The 21,173-nt window shown below is 43.9% G+C and overlaps 1 protein-coding gene across 1 annotated transcript; it reads right to left on the bottom strand.

Moving 5' to 3' along the window:
* Positions 1–4,909: 4,909 nt before the first annotated feature.
* On the bottom strand, positions 4,910–13,966 carry LOC107325174 (organic solute transporter subunit alpha-like). Its single transcript, XM_015885769.2, has 8 exons — positions 13,513–13,966; positions 12,388–12,539; positions 12,219–12,292; positions 10,638–10,796; positions 9,747–9,858; positions 8,866–9,012; positions 7,403–7,508; positions 4,910–6,953 (listed from the first exon to the last, which is right to left on the bottom strand). Exons 1-8 carry the CDS (start codon positions 13,589–13,591, stop codon positions 6,772–6,774), a joined length of 1,011 nt encoding a protein of 336 aa, XP_015741255.1. The 5' UTR covers positions 13,592–13,966; the 3' UTR covers positions 4,910–6,771.
* Between the last annotated feature and the right edge of the window lie 7,207 nt (positions 13,967–21,173).

The raw sequence follows: 21,173 nt of genomic DNA, 5'->3' as shown, positions 1-21,173 counted from the left end.
GGAAGATAAATCCAAATTAAATCCTTTTAATTACCCTCCATTTATCAGCACTATTTTTCTCAAGGGAGAGACAGGCCAAGGATGTTGACTGAGGCATAGGCACGACGCTAATGTTGTCTTCTGTTTCAAGCTACAAAAGCAATTTAAAATCTTATTAAAATCATTACAAGAGAAAAGATCAAATTGGGTTTTTTTTTGTAGCAGTCCACAACGTGGTTTTAAGATAAGAGGGAATAGCCTCAAGTTGTGCCAGGAGAGGTTCAGGTTGGCTCTTAGGAAACATTTTTTCTCAGAAAAAGTGGTGAGGCATTGGAATGGGCTGCCCGGGGAGGTGGTTGAGTCACTGTCCCTGGAGATGTTCAAGAACTGTGGAGATGTGGCACTGAGGAACATGGTTAGTGGGCAAGGTGGTGGGTTGGTGGTTGGACTATATGATCTTGGTGGTCTTTTCTGATCTTAATGATTCTGTAATTCTATCTAAGAAGCCAAAGCTGAAGGCACAGCATAGCAGCATCACTCACCTGGAGCCAACTCCTCATGCTGCTCCTTGTTCCTTAGAGCTGAAGGGCTGAGCAGGTTGCACCCGCTCCTATGGGCTGCAGTGTGCAGGGCCAGCACCTCAATCCAATCCATGCAGCAGACAGGGATTGTTGCCATGGCCCAGGTGGCAATTGGGTGAAACGTGGAAGTTATAGTCAAATTGTTTTCATAGTGGATTGTACAAAACTAACTACCCCAAATTCATACTTTGGCACTCTCTGCATAGCATATGTAGGTTTTTCTTCTTACAGCATTGATACCAATCAGCTTTGCATGCAACTCAGCAGACAGCAAATCACAAGCTAAAAGCAACAGCTCACCAGCAGATTTTCACAGAACTGCAGGTGTTGGAAAGGACCTCTGGATGGCATCTAGTCCAACCCCCTAGAACCGTACAGCTCCCATTTCAATGCTCAAGAACCTCTTCACCAGCCAGTTTGGGGGTTGGAGCCTGTGAACTGTTCGCTGCAAGCACACAGCTGCTGTGGTGCTGGACTCCAGGGATGCCAGAGAAGCCAATTCCTTAAGGAGGTGCTGGTGAAGGCAGAATTCTCAGCAAGGTGGAAAGAGGAAGGGCCAGGCTAAAGGGCAGTCCTAAAGCTACAGTCCTGTTGGTGGTGTCCTGGCTATTTTGACACTCAAGTTATTAAAGGCCCCAGATAAGAGAATTTCAAAGAGCGAGCATGAAGGAAGAGGTTGCCTCTAGAAAGCAGCCTGTGTCCAGCTCGTAAGGGAGGAAGAAAGAAGGGAACTAGGTGAGCTTTACCTTCTTAGCATAATCTACAAGCAGACAGGTGACCTGGTAGCTTTGTTTCTTCTTCCCCAGCAGTGCAGGATCCCCATCAGCTCCTAGGGCAACAGGCACAGCAGAACACCTTCTTCCTCAGCCACCAGGTGTGTCATTTGTAACTCAGCAGCTGCTCAGTAAGAACAAGAGCAAAATGGTCAGTGTTTTTCTCATGAAATAAGGATTACTTGACCAGAGCCTGAAATGTGATCCTTTTTGAAAGCACAGATAACACACACAGGGAAAATAAATAGGTTCTGAAAAAATGAAGAACCATCTCCTATCAAACCTATGAATCTTAATGCATTGGCCCCTGAGGCTCACCTGCTCAGGCTCTTTTTCATATTGCATACAAGCAGCGGAGGGATATTCCTTAAGAGAGAGTGGGGAAGATGCTCTCATAGCTCTGGGGACCTGACATACAAAATATCACCTCTAACCAAAGCAACCAATTCAGATGTGAGCAATTTCTATTGAAGCACAGAAATAGCAACAGCTGATGTCATTAACAGAAGTAGGAAGGTGAATAGCAACAGGGGGGAAAATTAAAAACTGCAGCCCAGTCACAGAAGTGATGGTAATTCATAAGCAAAGAATAATAAAAAGTGTCTGAGAAAGGGAATAATTGTCAGCTTGCATAAAAATGCAAATATGTTCCACCTGCGTGGAGCACTTCCATCAGTGTGAATGTTGCCTGGCAGGCATGCACGCATAGCAAAAATGCTGGTTCTGCAAAGGAAGAAATCCAAGCTCTACTGACAGGCATCCATGAACATGCTAAGAAAAAGCCCCAAACAATTAACACAGTGGAAGTGTTCAAAACAGATTAGTTAAGTCAAGGATTGTTCCAAGGATAGAATTCCCCTGTGATGAGTCACATACACCTCAAACTCAACCATATCATGGTGACAACTGTTGCCATAGCTGACTGTAGGCATGGGAGAAAACAAGGCAGAAAGAGGGGCCTCTTTCCTCCTCAGGTTTTGCAAGCAGGCCTTCTGCTTGAGGGCTGCTGGTAGGTACCATAAAGCCGTGGCAGATCAGATAATCGCTTAAAGCCACCCTGCTACTTGCAGGTTAGTCTGGATAACACCAGTGCCCCGCAGCACGCTGCCTGCTCATGGGGCATGGGCTCCTTTCCCTGTTTGCAGAAACCAGGTCACACCCTTCTTGTCACCAGGCTGCACTGCACTTGCACCAACAAGGCCATCCAGTACCCTTGGATGGGGCCGGCCTGGCCATGGGAAGCAAAATACTCCTCCTCCTCCTTACAGATGTTGTGGAGAAGTGTGGAGTTTTGCTAATGCAATGCATTGAACTATAGGGGTAGCAACAATTGCTGTAAGCAGTACCTCTCTAGTGAACAACAACAGAACCCAAGGGAACGGCATGGAGCTGTGCCAGGGGAGGGGCAGCTGGGGGTCAGGGAAAGGGGCTGCACCACAGGGTGGTGGGCATGGAACGGGATGCACAGGGCTGTGGGCACGGCCCCCAGTGCTGGAGTTCAAGGAGCGTCTGGACAGCGCTCTCAGATATAGGGTTTGGTTTGGGTGGTGCTGTGTGGAGCCAGGGGTTGGACTCCGTGATCCTTGTGGGTCCCTTCCAGCTTGGGATACTCTGTGATTCTAATATCTGGTTATGCTCATATTATCTGACAGTGGATTAAAGCGACGATGATCTGGGATGATATTTTAAGGTAGAAACAGCCTGTGTTTTGCAACATTTATTTCTCCCACCTACAGATCTGCCCTCCTAGTTAATGATCCAACCTGAACATCCCTTCTGTCTAAATCCTACAGTACATCTTTGTTCCAGGAATGCTTTTAAGGAACAGAACATTGTTCTCCAGGAAGTCTGTGTTCTGAAGTACGCAGAACTCAGACTAAAGCCACAGCTTGATCTCCCTTTATTGGTAACAGAAGCTAGTAACTTGGAAAAGTCTGTATTAGCTTGTCAGCAAGAAAAATAGCTCCTTTCATAATAATAATAAAAAATATCCCTGGCCCTGAAAAAATAATGGTTTGATTTTTCAAAATTAACATTAAAAAAAAATGCTCCTGACAGAATCAAACTAACTAATTAATAATACACGATACACAGCAGATACCTACACCAAAAGGAGAGCAACAGGCCTCTGGAGAAACCAAACAAACACACCATTCTCATACCAAGGAAATAGGTCCTTCTGCCATTAGCCTTTACATTGCTTTTGATGTTATACCGTGTGTTCATTATTTCCAAATCACAAGTGTAAACACTCATCCTGATTGGAAAATTAGCAGATTTCAAACTCAGCTAATTTGCCCCTAATGAGGAACTTGTTGAAGGGAGTGTAACAATTAGCTCACACCCTTTGCTGGCTGTGTATTGCAAGTCTATGAGAAGGTACAGAAACTCACTTTTTGCAGTAACTTGCGATGAAAAATGGATGTAAAGTCAGATGTTGTCTTTGTGCTGTTTCCTGCTCCTCTTCTTGCTCTTGGAGCCACGGTTCTCTAAGCACATGCAGCACAGACCTCCTGTATTCTGTAATCCTTCCTCTTTGGGCCAGCCTATTTACATGCCTTTTGCTATGTGCCAAGCAAGAGGGATTTAATTACTTTAAAAAATTAAACAGAGGTAAGAGAAAAGGCATTCCCTACAGCCTGGTCCTAAGCTGATAGAAAATTCCCTTCTCTTACCTCCTAGGGCAAGTTTACCAGACTTCTTGCTCTCTGTGTTGTTTTTCTTCACTCAGGTCCATCCTGGAGGCCATGACTTGCAATGTTCTCATTTCAGGAATATCTGAACGAATGTACCACAGTGCAGGGCTACCTGCTGCCCAGCCTACTGGCTCCTAGATGGCTGCCTTGTCAGACATGGGCATCAACATTGCAGGGGCTATTAGTCTGAGGTGGGGAAGAAATTCTTATTTTACAAAGCTCAGAAAGACAAAAGGATTTATAACAATAAAGCTACACAACCTACTGCATTAATGTAAGCTGTAACTCAGGAAAGCTCTTAGGTACATATTTAAATATACCTATTTTGCTCTCAAGAGGGTTCTGTGTAAGCAAGTGACTTCAGGAATGAGACTACATAGTAAAAAAGAATGTGCCTGCTGTCAAATGTAAAGTCCACTGGACAATCACCACCTGATAGTACATTATAATGCTGAAGAATGTCAGGTGAATACAACAGTAGGTATTAAATATCTGCCCGAAAGCATAACAGCTAGTGACACATACAGATAAATCAGGCCTACACCCATGTTTACAATCTACATTTAGCAGACATTTCAGAGATGTGACAGAGAGCAGACCAAAAATTATGGAAGAAAAAGTCTCTGTTCATTGAATAAATGCCCCTGAAGAAGAATGGGTGCAGGCCTTCAGGTGCCTTCACAGGACAAACAGACCTCCATTTCTCTATATGCTCCATCTGTTTTCAAAAGCGTTTGGCACACAGACCTGTTCTTCCATGCAAGAGGTCCCACTCACCAAGACATCACCTTTATAGAGCTGCTATAGAAAACATTTTTCAGCAGCGCTCAATCAATTTAGAAATTAAAATCTTTTCCACAGCAATTCACAAAATAGTTCACTAAGTCAAGGTGTTTTATTTTCCAATTTTGAAGCTTCTTCAGCTCACAGCCAACCATCCCCAATACTGTGATGAAGTACTGCTCCGCAAGTTGATAAGAGAAACATAACAAATATACCTGTGCCCTAGACTGATATAAAGCAACATTAGGAGTATGCTGATAGCCAAAACGTTAAGTTACATTAAGAAATTTTCTCACATTAAGATATCAACAGATTTGTTAATTCTACTGACACGCTCCAGAGCAGAGTGAAAATTTTCACCTAAATTATTTTTCAAGGAAAATGAAAAAAAAAAAAAGTAGATTCTCTGACATTAATGCAGCTCAAGAATCTCTATTAATTGCATGGATTGCCCTCCTTAAAGAAAATTCATATAGAAGTTGCTTCAACCACTTCAAAAAAAATAGTTCAATTTTTCTCATATCAGGGAATTCCTCCATTGTTAAAGAAAATACTATTTTTGACCTCAATCTAGAAACAAAACGTTCTGTTGAATTCAGCTTCTTTTTCTTCTTCCTGCTTATTCACCAGCTAAAGCTTCTGGAGTATCTCATTTTCCACAGCCAGTTCCCAAACTGAGAGTATTTTTGGAGCTCCTTGTAAATGAGAAATAAAGCCCCACTACCTGCCTCGCTCGTCTCTGATGAAAAGTTGTATTTGATGCCATATTGGTGAAGGATGTTAATAACATCTTTTCCAACATGAAGCATTTTCCCTGTCTCCCTGTGGAATAAACATTCCTGCTATATGGATGAAGTATTTACTTCTAGGGTTCAGACCAGATGAGGAGAGACGTGTGCTAGCATACAGTTCTGCACCTCCTTTCCCAACACACAGCATATCCAAGGGGTAACCAAATCTGCTGTCATATTACAAATTAGAGTGAGCTGAATCAAAAGAATTAGGCTCATCAAAGATCAACAGGATCTTCTGGGGAAAAAAAAAACAATAAACAAGCAGCAAAACTGTTTTCAGCAAAAAGAAGTGATGCGCACAAACACTGAGCAGGACAGACTTGGGGGTGGATAAGCTGGGGCAGTATGTTTTTGAAAGAGATTTCTTTCAACAATACTCATTCCTGTAGCCTTCCTTTCAATGGTACTCATTCCCATCTTGAATGCGAGGACCTTGAGTGTCACAACTCCCATTTTCCACACAGAGAACCAAAGTATTACGTAACACCACAGAGCAGTGACAGAACATCTCTCAGGCCGACTCCTACTTTCTTTTTCCAGACCAGAGACGGAGAATCTCCTTTCTCTAGCAAGAGCATCAGCCAACAACATACAAATGGCAACTGTGTTTTTACCAGGTTAGGAGGTGAACTGCTGGGCAATATAAAATTTCTTGTCCTAAAGAGACCATCAATTATGTAGGTGGAGAGCCCGTACCAGTCTGAGGACTTCAGAACAAGCATTTACCAATCAGACTTAGCTATGGTGACACTGAGAGCTGATATATTTTAATGCAGGAAGGGAATATGCTGTTTCAGACATGCGACAACAATCCAGGCTACCTGAAACAGAACTAAACGAAATCAAAAGAGATGAAACAGGATCAGCTTTAGATTAAATCACAGCAATTCTAATAGCAATTTAAAAAAAAAAATCACATTTGAGATCGTTTGGCTACCATCAAGTGCTGGAGAACCAGATAAAAGTACGTGGTATGAAAACACTCACACCATGTACACATCACTGGAAAATAAACAGGGTTATCTTTCCACTCGTTGGTCATTTCAGCACAGCTCACAGGCATTTCTGTCAGAAGTTGTTCTGACATGCACTATGGCCATACACAGTGAAAGAAGCTCCTGAAGCTGAGCTCCCAGCTCCTGCAGAACAGGAGCACTGGAAGCTTCTAAAGCCCTCGCAATCCATCTTCACTAACTGTGACATTCAGGATAGGAGTCTGCTTCTTGACCCCAGCTTCTTCAGTGATACACTCTGGAGGGTCAAGCTCATCGTATCTTCTCCGATAGACCACTCTTGCGATTAAAGTTATTAGAAACATTTCCATGATGAGGACCTGGTGGGATATGTCTGGGGAAAAAGAGGAAGAAAAAAAAGGAGAGAAAAGGACCATTTTATTAATCTTTGTGCAAAAGGAACAAATGTTACCATTCTTTTCCCATAGCAGAGTGCTTCTCATTCTTGGTATCAAAATCATTTACAGAGTTAAAGTATTGCTCCGCAATAAAGCATGCAATAAATTACACATCCAAAATGCAACAGATTTGACAGTAATCATGCACGTCAGTTTCCCTTCCTCCAGTTTCTAACCACAACTCTTAAAACTCCTTATCGTGTTTTTCCTCTGTGACACCTATAGTAGTTGCATTAATGTTTTTTTAAATACAAGCTGAGATTGTCCAGAGGCTGTATGATCCCAGGGGACTCATACCTGGGGAAAACACTAGATATTGCAGTTAGCAGAACTGAACTGATACCTTTGTAAGAAAACAAAGAACATCCTTTCCAAAAGAACTTACATGCTCCTCTTGCTGGAGAAGAGAGTGGAGGAGCACAAGGGATAATTCTTTGCATAGCCAAAATGTTGATAATAGCTGTCTGCAAGTGGTTCAGAATGAGGATAAACTGCACCAGAAAGAGAAAACAGATGCCTTAGTTACCAGAAAATAAAGAAATAAAAGGATTATATTTCACACAACTATTCTGCTTTCATAATAGACTCTCTTTTAGCTCATTCTTTTACTTCATTCCTCCTTTCTTGCTCTCCCTTCCTTCCATCTCCCACCAGGCTTCCTGCCATCCTGCACAATTCATCTTTGGGTCAGGATGCTATTGCTTGAAATGCGAGTATTAAATAAAACCTCTGTTTTAGTAGTGCTTTCTCAGCTCTTTGTCTCGGAGGTGCAACAGAGAGAGAGCTCCCAGCTGGGATTTTAAACAATATTGAGCTTTGAGTAATAAGTAAAACATCTTAAAAGCTTCCTGTTAATCTAAGAGCTTATGCTCTTACTTAGTGAGAAGAAGCACTTGAAGAATGGTATTTCTGTTGTCTCATCTTTTTGTCACAGCAGGGAGCTGCAGTGTCCCCCCAGTTATTTATACAGAACTCTCCTTTTTGCCAAAAGGGATAAAGGTCTCTCCAGTTTGGGTTCAGCAATAATCCGCTTTATTTTACCTACTATTCACTAAGCTAGGCCTTTGCCAGATATATCAAAGTGTGTCTTGACACTGGTCTGACTCTCAGTGTAAACATTCACACTCACAGGGTTTGCCATTTTAAACTTAGATTCACGTCTATGTAGCTTCGCATGTGCGACTATCCTGCTTGCTGCATTTATAAGGGGTTTAGATCTTTGTTAACAGAGCCCTTAGGACACCAGCTTTTCTACATGTCCTGTTCTAGAAGGCTGTATAGCCAAGAATCCTACTTTACTCTCTTCTAGGCGATGTGGGAGAGGGTAGACCTGTCCCTGCCCATAATCTACCTGAGTGTTCCTTACTGAGTCCCAGCCAGTATTTTCATTATCATCTAACCCTGAAGTGCACAATGGCCAAGAAAAATATTGTCAAAACAAAATGACTTGCTGAAATAGTTCAAACCAAACCCACTCACACAATGCTCCACATCCTCTCCTGGTTTTTAAAAGCACACACCAGCTTTTTGACATTGTCTTTCAGGATGTGGCACCTAAAAAGCTTCCTTTGAGCCTTGCAGCTGCCCAGAGATAAATGGATTTTACACAGCTCGCACCTCCAGCGTGCTTGAACAACTAGAGGTAAATTGTCTCAAACTAACACTGAACAACAGCCAAGGAAAGTGCTTCAAAGGGATGCAGCCTTAATCAGGTAAAAATATGCCATTGCACGGTGCATTTAATGGAAAAAAAATACTATAATCCTTAAGCAAAGGACTAAAAACCTGGATAGCTGGTGTTACATCAACAGCAAGATCAATTCTTATCAGAAATACTGAATTTCTCACCTGATAAAGAGCAAACTTTGGGATGATCTTCTTACAGTTGAGGAGAACCCTAACTTGTTGAAACATGATCGCAACTGGCCACAGAGCAATAATGGTAAGGATAGCAATGAAGCAGCTAATCCATATTGCAGCTCCTTTGGGAGATAACTGAAAAGCAAATCAAACATACCTGTAAACCTTTATAGCTCAAATGTTGCTATTTCCAGGCAGAGCTGCAAACTGAATGATGCAGACATTAAAATGCCTGTTTCTGTTTCCATGAAAGCTGATGTCGGTAACAGCTGCTGGGGCTTGCATGGAAAAACTGTGTGGTACCATCAGAGCACTACCAGCTACAGTAAAAATGACATAGCCCCTGTCTGACCTCAGCAGCACCCAAGAGTACTCAGCTGGCTCATGAGAGCGTACTCACCATCTATTTATCTAACATTAAACAACATCAAAAATACTACTGTTATTTTGAATTATCTAGGGGAGGTGCACAATTATTAACAGATATGGTTTTCCATCATCTTGCAGCTCTCACAGTACCATTCCTCTGCTTTGTGCTACCTGGCATCATTTGCAGAAAAGCATAGAATTAGGATTTCTGATTACACACCTGTGCACACACTTGTTCCTTAGAGATGTACCTTACAACACACAGGGTGAGTATAACCCAGAGAGCCATGTGTATTCTTAGAGCTATTCCAGCTCTACAGAGTCCAACCTACACTGATATCCAGTCTCTTTCCAAGAGAGGCCAGGAGACACACTCTAAGGTGAGATACTTCAGTCAGAAATGCCCTCAGGTTCCACAGTTTAGTTGTAGGCTAAGATGCTAAAATCAAACCAAAAGCTATGGGTTCTGCAGACCGTCTGTGATTAAAATGTTCACTTACATTGGAAAGGCTGTAATTGCCATTGGTCCAAAGCACTGTTGACAGAAACATGAAAACAGGTCGAAATACAGCAAACTGGAAGGTGCCCAGCTTCAGCCAAAAGAGGGATCGCCTGACCAAGAGAAATATTTACATATATCACAGAGGGAAAAATCTTATTAGCAACCTACTCTGAATCATAGAATTACCCAGGTTGGAAAAGACCTTGAAGATCATCAAGTCCAACTGCAGCCTAAACAGTACCCTAACTCTAACAACCCTACACTAAATCATATCCCTAAATCATAACCCAAATCTATGATTCTATGATTCTATGACCATCAGGAAGGCAGAGTAGAGGAGCCTCTCTCCATCCTTCAGCTGCCACAAGAAAATACAGAGGGTGACACACATGGAAAGAGAAACTAATGCACTGGTGATGTTACAGATCTGCAGCATGTTGCTGTCCCATAGATTTCTTCAGCACTGACTACTGACATGAGCCTGAATCGGTGCCCATCAAATTCCTTCTGACACAGACGTCCAGGCCCTCATAGAATCATCTCTATGCTGCAAGCTCAGTCTTTGAGCTTTACCTTTCAATGGAAAGGAATCGTGCTCTGAGGAATCTCCTGGCAGATCGTGCTCTGTGCCAGGAGGAAAACCCTGGACCATATGAGGCTGTCAGGCTGGGAGCAGCATGTGAGTGGTGGTGTGACTCTGACCAGAGGTGGAGCCCCAGCAGGCAGCGCTCCAAGAGGAGCATACAGCCCTGTGGGATGGCACTGTTTAAGAGACAGCTTGAAACTGGCTTTCTGAAGGAGGGAGGCCCTTCGCTTTAAGTGAGGCTTGCCAAACTGGCTGGAATCCAGCAGCAGATTTCCAGCTGGGAAATCTTAAAGGGCAACTCACCTAGTGATGCGCACGCCAGGCAGGCACAGGCAGCAGCAACAGCAGGGCCCCGTGCTGATCTTGAAGTGACCATTTTCAAACCGTTTCAGGAACAGCTTTTGACCCCCGCACTCTTTAATCATCATCATCAGGAACTTGTGGATAACTATGGCAAAAAATCTAGGAGAGGGAGAAAAAGCCAGCTTTAGCTTTCCTGCCTGTCTTTCATACACCTCTGCCAGAGCTGTGCAGGTTACTTAAACCATCAGTCCACGTTCTTTAAAGTTGATGCCTCACAATAAGCCAGAAAGCCCAGCGCTAGCTCTGAAAACTCCGCAGGTCTTTCTCTAAGTGTGCTGGTGGCTTTTCCAGCCCAAGTCATTACAGATGTATTTTTCTACCACTGATCTAGTCCGGACTAGCCCAAACTTTTCAAACAAGTCCTATTCTCCTCTTAAAAACAACAAGAGCACAACCCATGTGAGTAGGTTTATTTATGCGTTTACCTAACATCCCATGTGCCGCCCCAGTTGGAGTGCAGTTCCTCTGCACACAAACCTGACCCTAACAGTGACTACTACAGACCCACCTCTCCTTGTGTCACCAGCAGCACGTTCTCAGCCTTTCCCAGAACAACAGATAGCGCAGCCATCCTTTCCTCCTCATCCCATACTGAATTAGGGAACTGATTCACCAAAATCCAGTTCTACCAAATAAAGGAGGTCCTCTTCAGCTGTGGTAACTCCTTGATGGAGCTTGCAGAGCAGCTGGAGAACTGGGAGTGGTAGGAAAAGGGAGGGAATGGGAAGCTGCAGCCTGGACTAGGGAGGAGAGAGACTGAGGTGGGCTAAAAGAGCCATAGGACTGGGTCCTCAGAATCCTGCAATACCTACACAAACTCTGGCACAGTAAAAGCCCACCGGTTTGTTTTCCATCCTTCTTTACTCTCTTTGCACATGCAGTGTGACAGGGCCTGGGGCCATGCAGGAAGCTCTGTGGTGTGGTCCTGCAGTGGTTCCAAAACCACCCCGGCCCTTCTGGAGCACCAAAGCCTCCCCACACCTGGCTCTGCCTATGAGAGCTGTCCCATCGCATCCAGAAAGCAGGGACCGTGCTTCATTCTGCTTTGCATGTCAGAGCTGTCACATGCACAGAGAGGGCTTTTATCAGAACAACTGTGGAGTATTTTTACATTGATATACTCATTGGAGGTTCACTTGCCACCATTAATAACAGGCCTATGCAGCTCATCATTAACAAAAGCACAGAGGAGAAACCACAGGTCAGAATCTCATTCTACATGACACTCAGAGAGAGAAAGGAAAGGGTATTACTTCAAAACTATCATCAATCAAGACGATCAATTACATGCAAGTCACTGTTCTTCATGCTGACACTCCCACTCTAGGGGGCTGTGGTGCTGGGAACTGCTTCAGCATTTTCCACCTCTCATAAAGGAGATGCCAAGAGATTTCAACTCAAACAAAAAATAACCCAACTGTTCAATTTACAAAATGACTGTGTTAACCAAGAGTAGCAGATGTTTAAAGGGAAGAATCACAGGGTTTAGGGGCAACATCTAGGAATGAGCAGGATACTCACACCGATGCTGTGAAATCTGTAAACATTGTTGAGCGAGGAATCCACATGCCAATGCATGAGGTTGTAGCAATCACCTACAGAGAAAGGGAGGAGGGTTGTGTGGATAAAGCAGGATCACGTGGATTCCCAGGTTAAGGCTATTTTCAACATTATTTTCTACAACACTTACTGGAGCTGCAGCATTTATCCAAATTAAAATGGATCTTTTGGAGGAGGGGATTTTCCTGTAGATGTAAATGACTTCTTCTATAAATACCAGGTTGGCAATTAGCGTCATCAGAGTCAAGATCGCAAAGAGAAATCTACCAGCTAGGTCAAGGCCTACAGAAAGGGCAAAAAAGAGAAAAGAACACAAACAGAAATCTGATTCATACATTTCATACATTCATGCATTTTGAACATTTAATGTAAAAACAGCATCTTGGAGCAGCATCTTATTCCTGTTCCTGAAAAATCACATGCCAAAGGTGCAATGAAGATGGAGCCGGGCTCTTTTTAGCGGTACCCAGTGCCAGAAGCGGTGTGCACAAACTGGGGCACAGGAGGTTCCCTCTGAACACCAGAAGTACTTCTGTGCTGTGCAGCTGACGGAGCACTGGCACAGGCTGTACACAGGCTGTGCAGTCTCCTCCCTGGAGACCTGCAGATGTCGGGATGTGAGCCTGGCACTCTGCTGTGGGTGTCCTGCTGGGGCAGTGGATGGGCCAGATGGACCCAGAGGGCCCTGCCAACATCAGCTGCTGTGTGATCCTCATCCTTAGCTACAGGCACGGACCACTGACTCCAGAGGATGATTCGAGTAGTTAAGTTTGTGAATAAATGTTCCCAGAATCCACAGGCAGCATCCAGGAAGTATATGCCTCAAAGCATCATGCAAAAGTCCCTTTGGTAAGGGGAATTCTAGGTCCAGCGTTCTTAGATGAGCACAAATGAGTAACAGAGGTTGTTCTAGGAGCTTTACCAAGCAGGTTACAAACACCAGCATATCTACACGGTATTAGTTTTTCACTTCCCTTACAAGTCCAAAGGCGCATTCGTGCATCACTTCCTTATGCACGCAGAGTCCTCGGAGGCTCAGTGGGGGTTTTGTGGGGTAGGAGAACCCCGTCAGGCCAAAACCTCCCTGCCCGCCCCGTTCCCTCTCCCCTCACCCAGGCGGCTGCGGGCTGCCCTCCCTCCTCTCTTCCACTCATCTTTCGCCATGGCAACCCCCTCGGCTCTCGGCCGTCATCCTCTCAGCGGCCGCTCCCCCCGCTCCTCCCGGGGATATCCCTCTGCCGGCAGCCGCACTTACTCTCCAGCAGCTCCTGAGCGTAGGGAGGTTCGCTCTCGCCGCAGGACGGCAGGAAGGTGCCGTTCACCTCACCCTCCATAGCGACGCGCTGCCCCCCGGCCGTGGGGGAACGGGAAGAAGGCGGGGAGCCGCCGTCGGCCCCGGGCAGTGCGGGAGCAGCGATGCGCGCAGCCCGGGGAGGTTAATGATTAGCGCCGGGCTCCGCGCTGCCTCCTGGCGCCCAGCGACCGGGCACCCAGAGCAAAGCGCTTCCTAGAGCCTTCCCGAGGTGTCCTCCATCAAGGGTCTCCCATTGATTTTGGCTGGGAGGAGACGAGAAGCGGCACCTTTTTATGTGCTGGCTGAAGGAGAGCAGATGGAGGGTAGGAATGCGCTAAGGGGCTCTCTGCTTCCCCATGCTTGTTTCAGCTGCTGGTAGGATCTCTGCAGCATCTGGAGCCTGTGCTGGGCATCACCTTCAGGTTGCTTCCTGGAAAAGAAAAAGAGTAACACATCCCAATGGACTGGAACAGGCTGCCCAGAGAGGCTGTGGAGTCTGATGGAGATGCTCCAGTGCCACCCGGATGCCTTCCTGCGTGACCTGCGTTAGCGCTGGGCTGGGTGATCTCTAGAGGTGCCTTCCAGCCCATCCAGTGCTGTCATTCTGGATAGTCAGACCAAAAGCTCCAGTTAGGATTTGCTGAGATGGAAAGATAGCCAAAGGTCTTTGAAACTGCCCCCAGAGCTAAGACAACAGCATTCTCATCTACTGCTCCTCTTTTGAAGGCCAGCAGATGTTTATCTTATCTCCTATTGATGACGATTTTCACTTTCACCTGTCTCACTGGTATAACAGTTTTCTCCCAGCTCCTTGTGCAGTTTTCTTCCCAGAGCACAGTCAGGAGGAGCTGGTATCATCTATGCCTTCTCCTTGGAGTAGGCACACTGGCTTTCAGAAGGTGACGCAGCCCCTTGGTCACATTATGTGGGTCCAAGCCTATCTGGACATCCCAGTGCCAGTCCTAACTCATAAATGGAACACTAGGAGATCCTGCGGGCTATCACGGGACAGACTCTAAGCTCCATCACATAGAACATATAGGATAGACTAAGCTATTATGGCTGTAGGGGAATCTAGCAGATATCATCATCATCAATGCAGTCAAAGAACTTTCCTGGGGGAAAAAATTCTGTTCAACTCAGTTCAAGTTAATAAATAAAAGTTGACATTAGAAAAATAAATCAACAGTTTCCAGTGCCATAGGACTGTATATCAGATTTCCCCAAATGTTGAATACCCGACCAGTCAAGAACGGTCAGCTAAAATGTTCCAGTTCCCAAAAGCCTGTACAAGTCAATTTTAATAATGCAATGAAGTCTGATTTCTCAGGTATGGTATATTGTGGAGCTGAATTTAGATGTGACTTAATCTTTTCCTCAATAAAGCCATTGACTTTTCACCTACTGCCAGTAATAAATTGGAAATTTCAGAAAAAGTGGCTCATTAATAGAACATAAGGAAGACCTATATCACAGTTAGATAATTTAATGATGGGAGTTGGGGTTCCTGGTAGCAATTAAATACAATCAAGAAGTACAGTGACAGTATGAAACTGTGATTTGCATGCCCATTCAGCTGGACAGATTTCCATGTGAAAAAGAAAAGAGTATCAGGTGTGCCAGCAGCTTTACAACTGTGCTTTTAGGAGGGAAGCCTGGACAGAGATTTTTACTCTACATCTGTACAGAGGCAGTAAAAGGGAAAGGAGAGGGGCTTGCATTAAAACTTAACCTAAACAGGAATTTGATTTGATGTCACTGCTAAAAGAGCAAATCAGTTTCTGGCAGTCAAGGTATACGAGAGAAATAAAGAAGCAGAATCAATCAATCTATCTTATTTTCATTGTATATCGTTACATTTTCAAGCAGGCATCAGTAATTATTGCCACACCTTGCATTTTTTAAGTACCTTGTGAGCAATTGGATGTGACAGTAGAAGAGAAAGGAAATCACAGTACTTCCCAGTAGAACAAAGAGCTGACAGAACCTTATAAAATTAGGAGCCTAAATTGATGGTGAGGGCGGTGAGCCAACAATCAGCATCCTGAGGTAGAATAGAGGCAGGAAGTGCATTTTCTCTGCCATTGCTGCGATAAAGTACATATATTTGATTGCAGAGCTCTTCAGCAATGGGAGAGGCTTTTTCCCCAGAGGAGTGTTGATGAGCAGTAAGACAAATACACCTTAAGGACCAAGTAAGTGCCATTTTGTGAGCATCTGCTATGTGGCCAAGGACAGTGGTGGGTAAAGACAAACCTCATGGATCTCCAGCATCATGAAGAATAGATTAGGATTAAGGCATTCTTTCCCTAGTGTAAATTTCTGTAGGTGTTTTTTTGTTTGTTTGTTTTTTCCTTTCCAGTCTTAATTTATGATCCCCAAATCCTAGAAGATGGCTGACGAGATTTCTGAGAATTAAGGGCCCTCTTTTGGAGCAGGTTATCAAGCGTCAGTACAGCTATGCTCGAGGTCATGCTTTACAGTTGTTTCCTAGAGAGGAAAGTAGGGGTCTCTTTATAAGGTATAATGTTATTCTACTGGAAGAAATTGTCAGGCACTCTGCAGTTAATGACTAAGACTGCTTTTACCACAGCAGAGAGGTGCTGGGCAAGACAGGTCATGCATTTCTTCCTACAGGTTATAACATGACAGAAATGCTCTTTTCTCCTCCTGAATTGCTTTTACTGGTAAGAAGAAAAGAAAGAAACAGAAAACAAAGTATACACACACAACTGGAAAGCTGTAATATAATAACAAAAGAAGCAAGACAGAACAGACTTGAAAACTAGGGGTATGTTGAAGCAGACTTTGCACAAGAATATATGAAGAAATACATATACATGTATGAATGCAAAACGTCAGCATGAGTTTTAGTTGCACAACCAATGAGATTGCCTGTGCCAACAGCTTGAGCACTGTGTGCATACAAAATCAAAGCTACATTCTGAAACCACACTTTTTACCCTTATATAAGCACAACCTATTACATTCTGAAGCTCGGTTTGAGAGTAATGTTACAAGTAGAAGCTAATGAGCTCTGTTCTCTCAAAGAGTGGTCAGGCACTGGAATGGCCTGCCCTAGGACATGGTGAAGTCGCCGTCCCTGGCAGTGTTCAAGAGGCATCTGGATGAGGAGCTACAAGAGATGGTTTAGTGGCTTGTGGTAGCAGTGGTAATGGGAGGACGGTTGGACTGGATGATCTTGAAGGTCCTTTCCAACCTTGTGATTCTATGATTCTACGATTCTATGAACTTGTTGCATGCTTATATGATCCGTTTCTTTGTCCTCCAGAACGATCATTAGTTGTTGCTTTCCAAGCAGTGTTAGATATGAGCTCATAAATCAGAGGAATACAGGTTTTAGTTTGATTCTATTTGAAAGCTACCTCAGTTTCACATCTGTCCGCATATTCACAGGAAGGAGATGAAATTATTAGCAATAAATTATCAGCAGAATACACATCTTGTGAATATAATGAAGTAGATTCACAATGGCTGTGATTGGGCAGATGCGTGGGTAGACTTCATTCCAAAGTACAGGGTTAAAGGACTCATCTACAGAGATATATACTGCATAACTGTGTTATCTGCATTTATAGTAGCCAAAAGATGGCTTCAAACCAGCTTATTTCTTGAATAGAAAGAACCGCAATGACTGTAAACCATAGCAGCTCTTAGAGGTTACAGCAAGATATCTGTACCTGTCCAAAGACAAAATGGAGTCACAATACAATATTACTACACAAAGACCTCAAGGAATAATTGAAAGAACAGGTTCGTACCACCTTTAAAACAAATTGTATGGCGGTAGTGAGTGCACATGTAGATATTCTGGTTTCATTTTCTGTGTGCTTCTGTCCTCTCAAACCTTCACCTGGAATCTAACATCCATCATTTCATTTCATCTGGTGCCATAAAAAAAAACAAAAAGCAGAAAAAATGCCACCTTCTAGTGCAGTTCTACCCAAGCAACATTGATGTGCTCCTGACAGTGTTAACTCTCATTATTCACCGGAATGGAACATGATGCATAAAGCAAATTAGAGAAGGCTTGCTAGGAATGAGAAGCTATTTGAAGTGGAATGGCTGTAACGAGTATTGTCCTCCACTATCTACATATCTGGTTTTATCTGAAGGCAGTTTTCTTCCACTCCTTACACACACTCATCCCACTTAGTTCAAAATGTTAATTTGTTGTATCCTTCCATTTTAAGTACTTAAACACATAAGACAAGCCATAGTCCTCCATAGAAGAAGATGCTCTAGAGCAATTAGAAACAGTAGTGCTGGCCACTTCTGTTTTGTTCCATGATTTTCCCAGCAGTTGTTACCTATTCCTCCTCCCTTTCATCATCTCACCTCAGGACATGGAATACATATATTCTGATGTTGCTACCAGAGTTCCTGAGGGGGGAAAAAAATCATCATGAAAAGGTTAAAATGTCACCACAAAGAAAGAGAAATAAAAAAAAAACCAACAAAAACAAAAACAAACAAACAAAAAAAACTAAAAAACCCAAAGAACAGATGTTTTGCATGCTAGTCAGGCAAAGTTTGTAAGGAAAGATAATGAATGTTATTAGCCCAACTGGGTAAGCTAGGAAAAAAATCAGGAAAGCGTCCAGACGTGACATTTTAATCAATATATTTGCTGCCCTGAGAAAATTCATGGCTCACACCCGGTAACCCTAGGCAGCTTTTCAACTTTGGATAGGCTCAGAAGGCAGAAGAAATTACGTCATTCTCTGAGCTATCCACTACAGAAACCTTTTTGCTGTGTGTCTTTCTCTTGAGTTTGATGAATTCGCTAAACATTTTCAGCCACTGCTTACATCCCCTCTGATTTTTCCCCTTTTTATTTATTTATTTATTTTTATTTTATTAGAGTATCTTTTTATTCTCGAGGGTAAATTGTTCATGTCAGTGCTTAAGTTGCTGGTGTGTGTTCTCACATACTGAGACCCAGGTAAGCTTTCTGCTCTGGCTTGGTAGTACATGGCATCTCTTGGCTCTGCCTTAATCTGACATCTCCACTTGCCTCTTTTGTTACCTCCTCCCACCACCAATTTCCCCTTTCCTAGCACTTGACAAGCTGAGTAGAGCCTTCTTATAGCGACTATCACAGCTCCCCCAGCATCTTTCAGCCCTTTGCTGACAGCTGGACAATATGGTATCTGTCTGTTTCAGAAATGTCATTCCTACATACAGAGAATAATTTATCAGATGCTCTTTGGTTCTTTTTATCCCCTGTCCACTCACTCTCTGCAGTCAGTTTGCACCTCCTCCAGTCTTTACTCCCCAGCAATCCATCTGAGTGCTGAGCTGTGGGGTTTGCGAGGTGTGTGTGTGGGGTGTTTGAGTTCCGCAATAGAAAAGATTATCTTGTCTGACTGACACGTAATACTTAGGGTTAGATTTCTGCATTACAGACATAATTACATGGTCTAAAAATAATTTCTATAAACATTTGACAACATTCTCTCGGAACTTACTATGCCTGACAACGTTAGTGTCAATAAAACAGATACAGAGAAATGCCTGCAGAAAGGCACATAGTTCTCTCTCCAGAAAGCAGGGAAACATCAGAACACTTGCTTTTGTTAGTTGGGTTGTTTTTGAAGTCAACTCTTCTACAAGAACCTCAGCAGATAAGCGTATACAGATAAGTGTATGTCTTTAAATCTCATAATTCTGTGAACCAGGCTTATAGCAGCTTAACACTGAAGAGAATATATTCAAACCAAAACTATGCTTTAATGATGCTCGGGATATTTTCTGCAACACTTGACAAACCTGTTCCCTCTTACAAAGTCAGGTATAATGCCCCAGGTGTTTAAAAATAGTTGTAAAGCAAAGTGCTGTTACATGCCCAGTATGATTCCTAGATGCATTAATGTGCTTCTTCACACAATTCTTACAATACTGGAAGAAGGGGTGCTTCTGTGCTGTTATTTGCTTGCTGCCTTGCAGCTCCTGCTGCCTGTAGTAGCCTCTGTGGAAGCTGTTTCTCTCCCGCTGTAAGGTTACTGAGCTGGATACAACCGTGTGGAGCCAGCTGAGGGAGTCTCTAGTAAGCAATGATGCAGCAAAGGCAATACCCTGTTCAGGAGGTTAAAGATCTGCCTGCATCTAAGTGATGCGCTGCTTTTGTGTGTCCATGGAGAGCGCCTATATCTCAGCTGTGTGCTGGTGTCCAGGCTCTCTCCCTCCCTCACAACTGAAGAAAAAGTTATAATTCTTCTTATGTCTACATGGAATTTCCTGTGTTTCATTATGCCCATTGCCTCTCATCCTGTCACATGGCACCACTGAGAAGGGACTGGCTCCATCCTCTTTACTCCTCTTTAACCATCAGGTACTTACATACTTGAAGAAGATCCCCCTGCGTCCTCTCTTCTTCAGGCTGAACAGTCCCAGTTCTCTCTCAGCCTCCCGTCATATATGTGCTGTAATGCCTACTAAGCCATTTTACAATGTCAGCTGCATTGTTGGAATACACTGGTCTATAAATGCCTACTTAAAAAACATAGGTATTTCTCTGGCCTATCAGTATACCTGTGTACCTCTTGCATGTGTCTCTTTCTTCCTGGTCAAGTCTCAGTAGAAAAGCTGTGCAGCCAAAAGAGGCACCTTTACATTGCATACCCTCAGCTGCGAGGCACGTTTAACTTAGTCGGTCCCTTGGATATTAGAGGGTTGAACCACTCCCTTCCGTCAGGGTTGTTCTGACAAACTTATCAAAAAAACATTAATTGTACAATCCAGCCTATCTGCCTCTTTGGAAGCATTGTTTCCCTGTGATAAGAACTGACAGAACAAATATTACCTATCAGTTGCACAACCTGGGTAAAGTCTCAAAACGAAAGACACCCTGTAAGGAGCAGAGAGGCCAAAACCCAGAGCCAGTGCTGTGCTAGTAGGAATCTACGCCTGCTCCAGTGTGGGAATTAAAGCGTGGCTCAGGGAAAGGCTGTGCAGATGTATCCAGCAGAACAAGGATGGAGGTACACATGTACATGCCCAGGCCACAAGGCTCGGAGGACTGCACAGGCCCTGTGAAGCTGGCCAGCCCTGTCCCCTCAGTTGAAATAAATGCTGTGCTAGGAGAAGCCAAGGCAGAGTGAAGGGCATATTTCTGCTCCAGGATGAGCACAAAAACACACTGAAACACCACTGGGCCCAGGCCCTGTGTCATGCGATCACCAAGTGTATGTGGGCAAAGACAGGCTGTCTCTTAGAAAGGGTGTCCGTTGCAGTGATTATCACCTTCATCACAATGGTTACCCATCGTAAGCAGGGTGGATAATGATATCATCCACAGTGGCAGTGGGCGTAGGGTGGAGATCATAGAAACACAGAAACATTAAGATTCTAGGCCTCCAAGATCATAGTCCAACAGTCAGCCCATCACACACCATGCCCACTAACCACGTCCCTCAGTGCTACACCTGCACATCTCTTGAACACCTCCAGGGACACTGATTCCACAACCTCCCTAGGACTGCGCCGGGGAATTTGGCATCCTGTCATTGCCACCTTGTTCACACACATGAAGGCACACAGGACATCCAGACTCTAAGGGCATTTTGCTGATGGAAAGGCCCCAGAGGCTCTTCTGGGGA

The sequence above is a fragment of the Coturnix japonica genome, chromosome 1, assembly GCF_001577835.2.
Source record: "Coturnix japonica isolate 7356 chromosome 1, Coturnix japonica 2.1, whole genome shotgun sequence".
Lineage (NCBI taxonomy): Eukaryota > Metazoa > Chordata > Aves > Galliformes > Phasianidae > Coturnix > Coturnix japonica.
The sequence above is the reverse complement of the archived record's forward strand: the minus strand, read 5'-3'. Positions and strand labels throughout refer to the sequence as shown.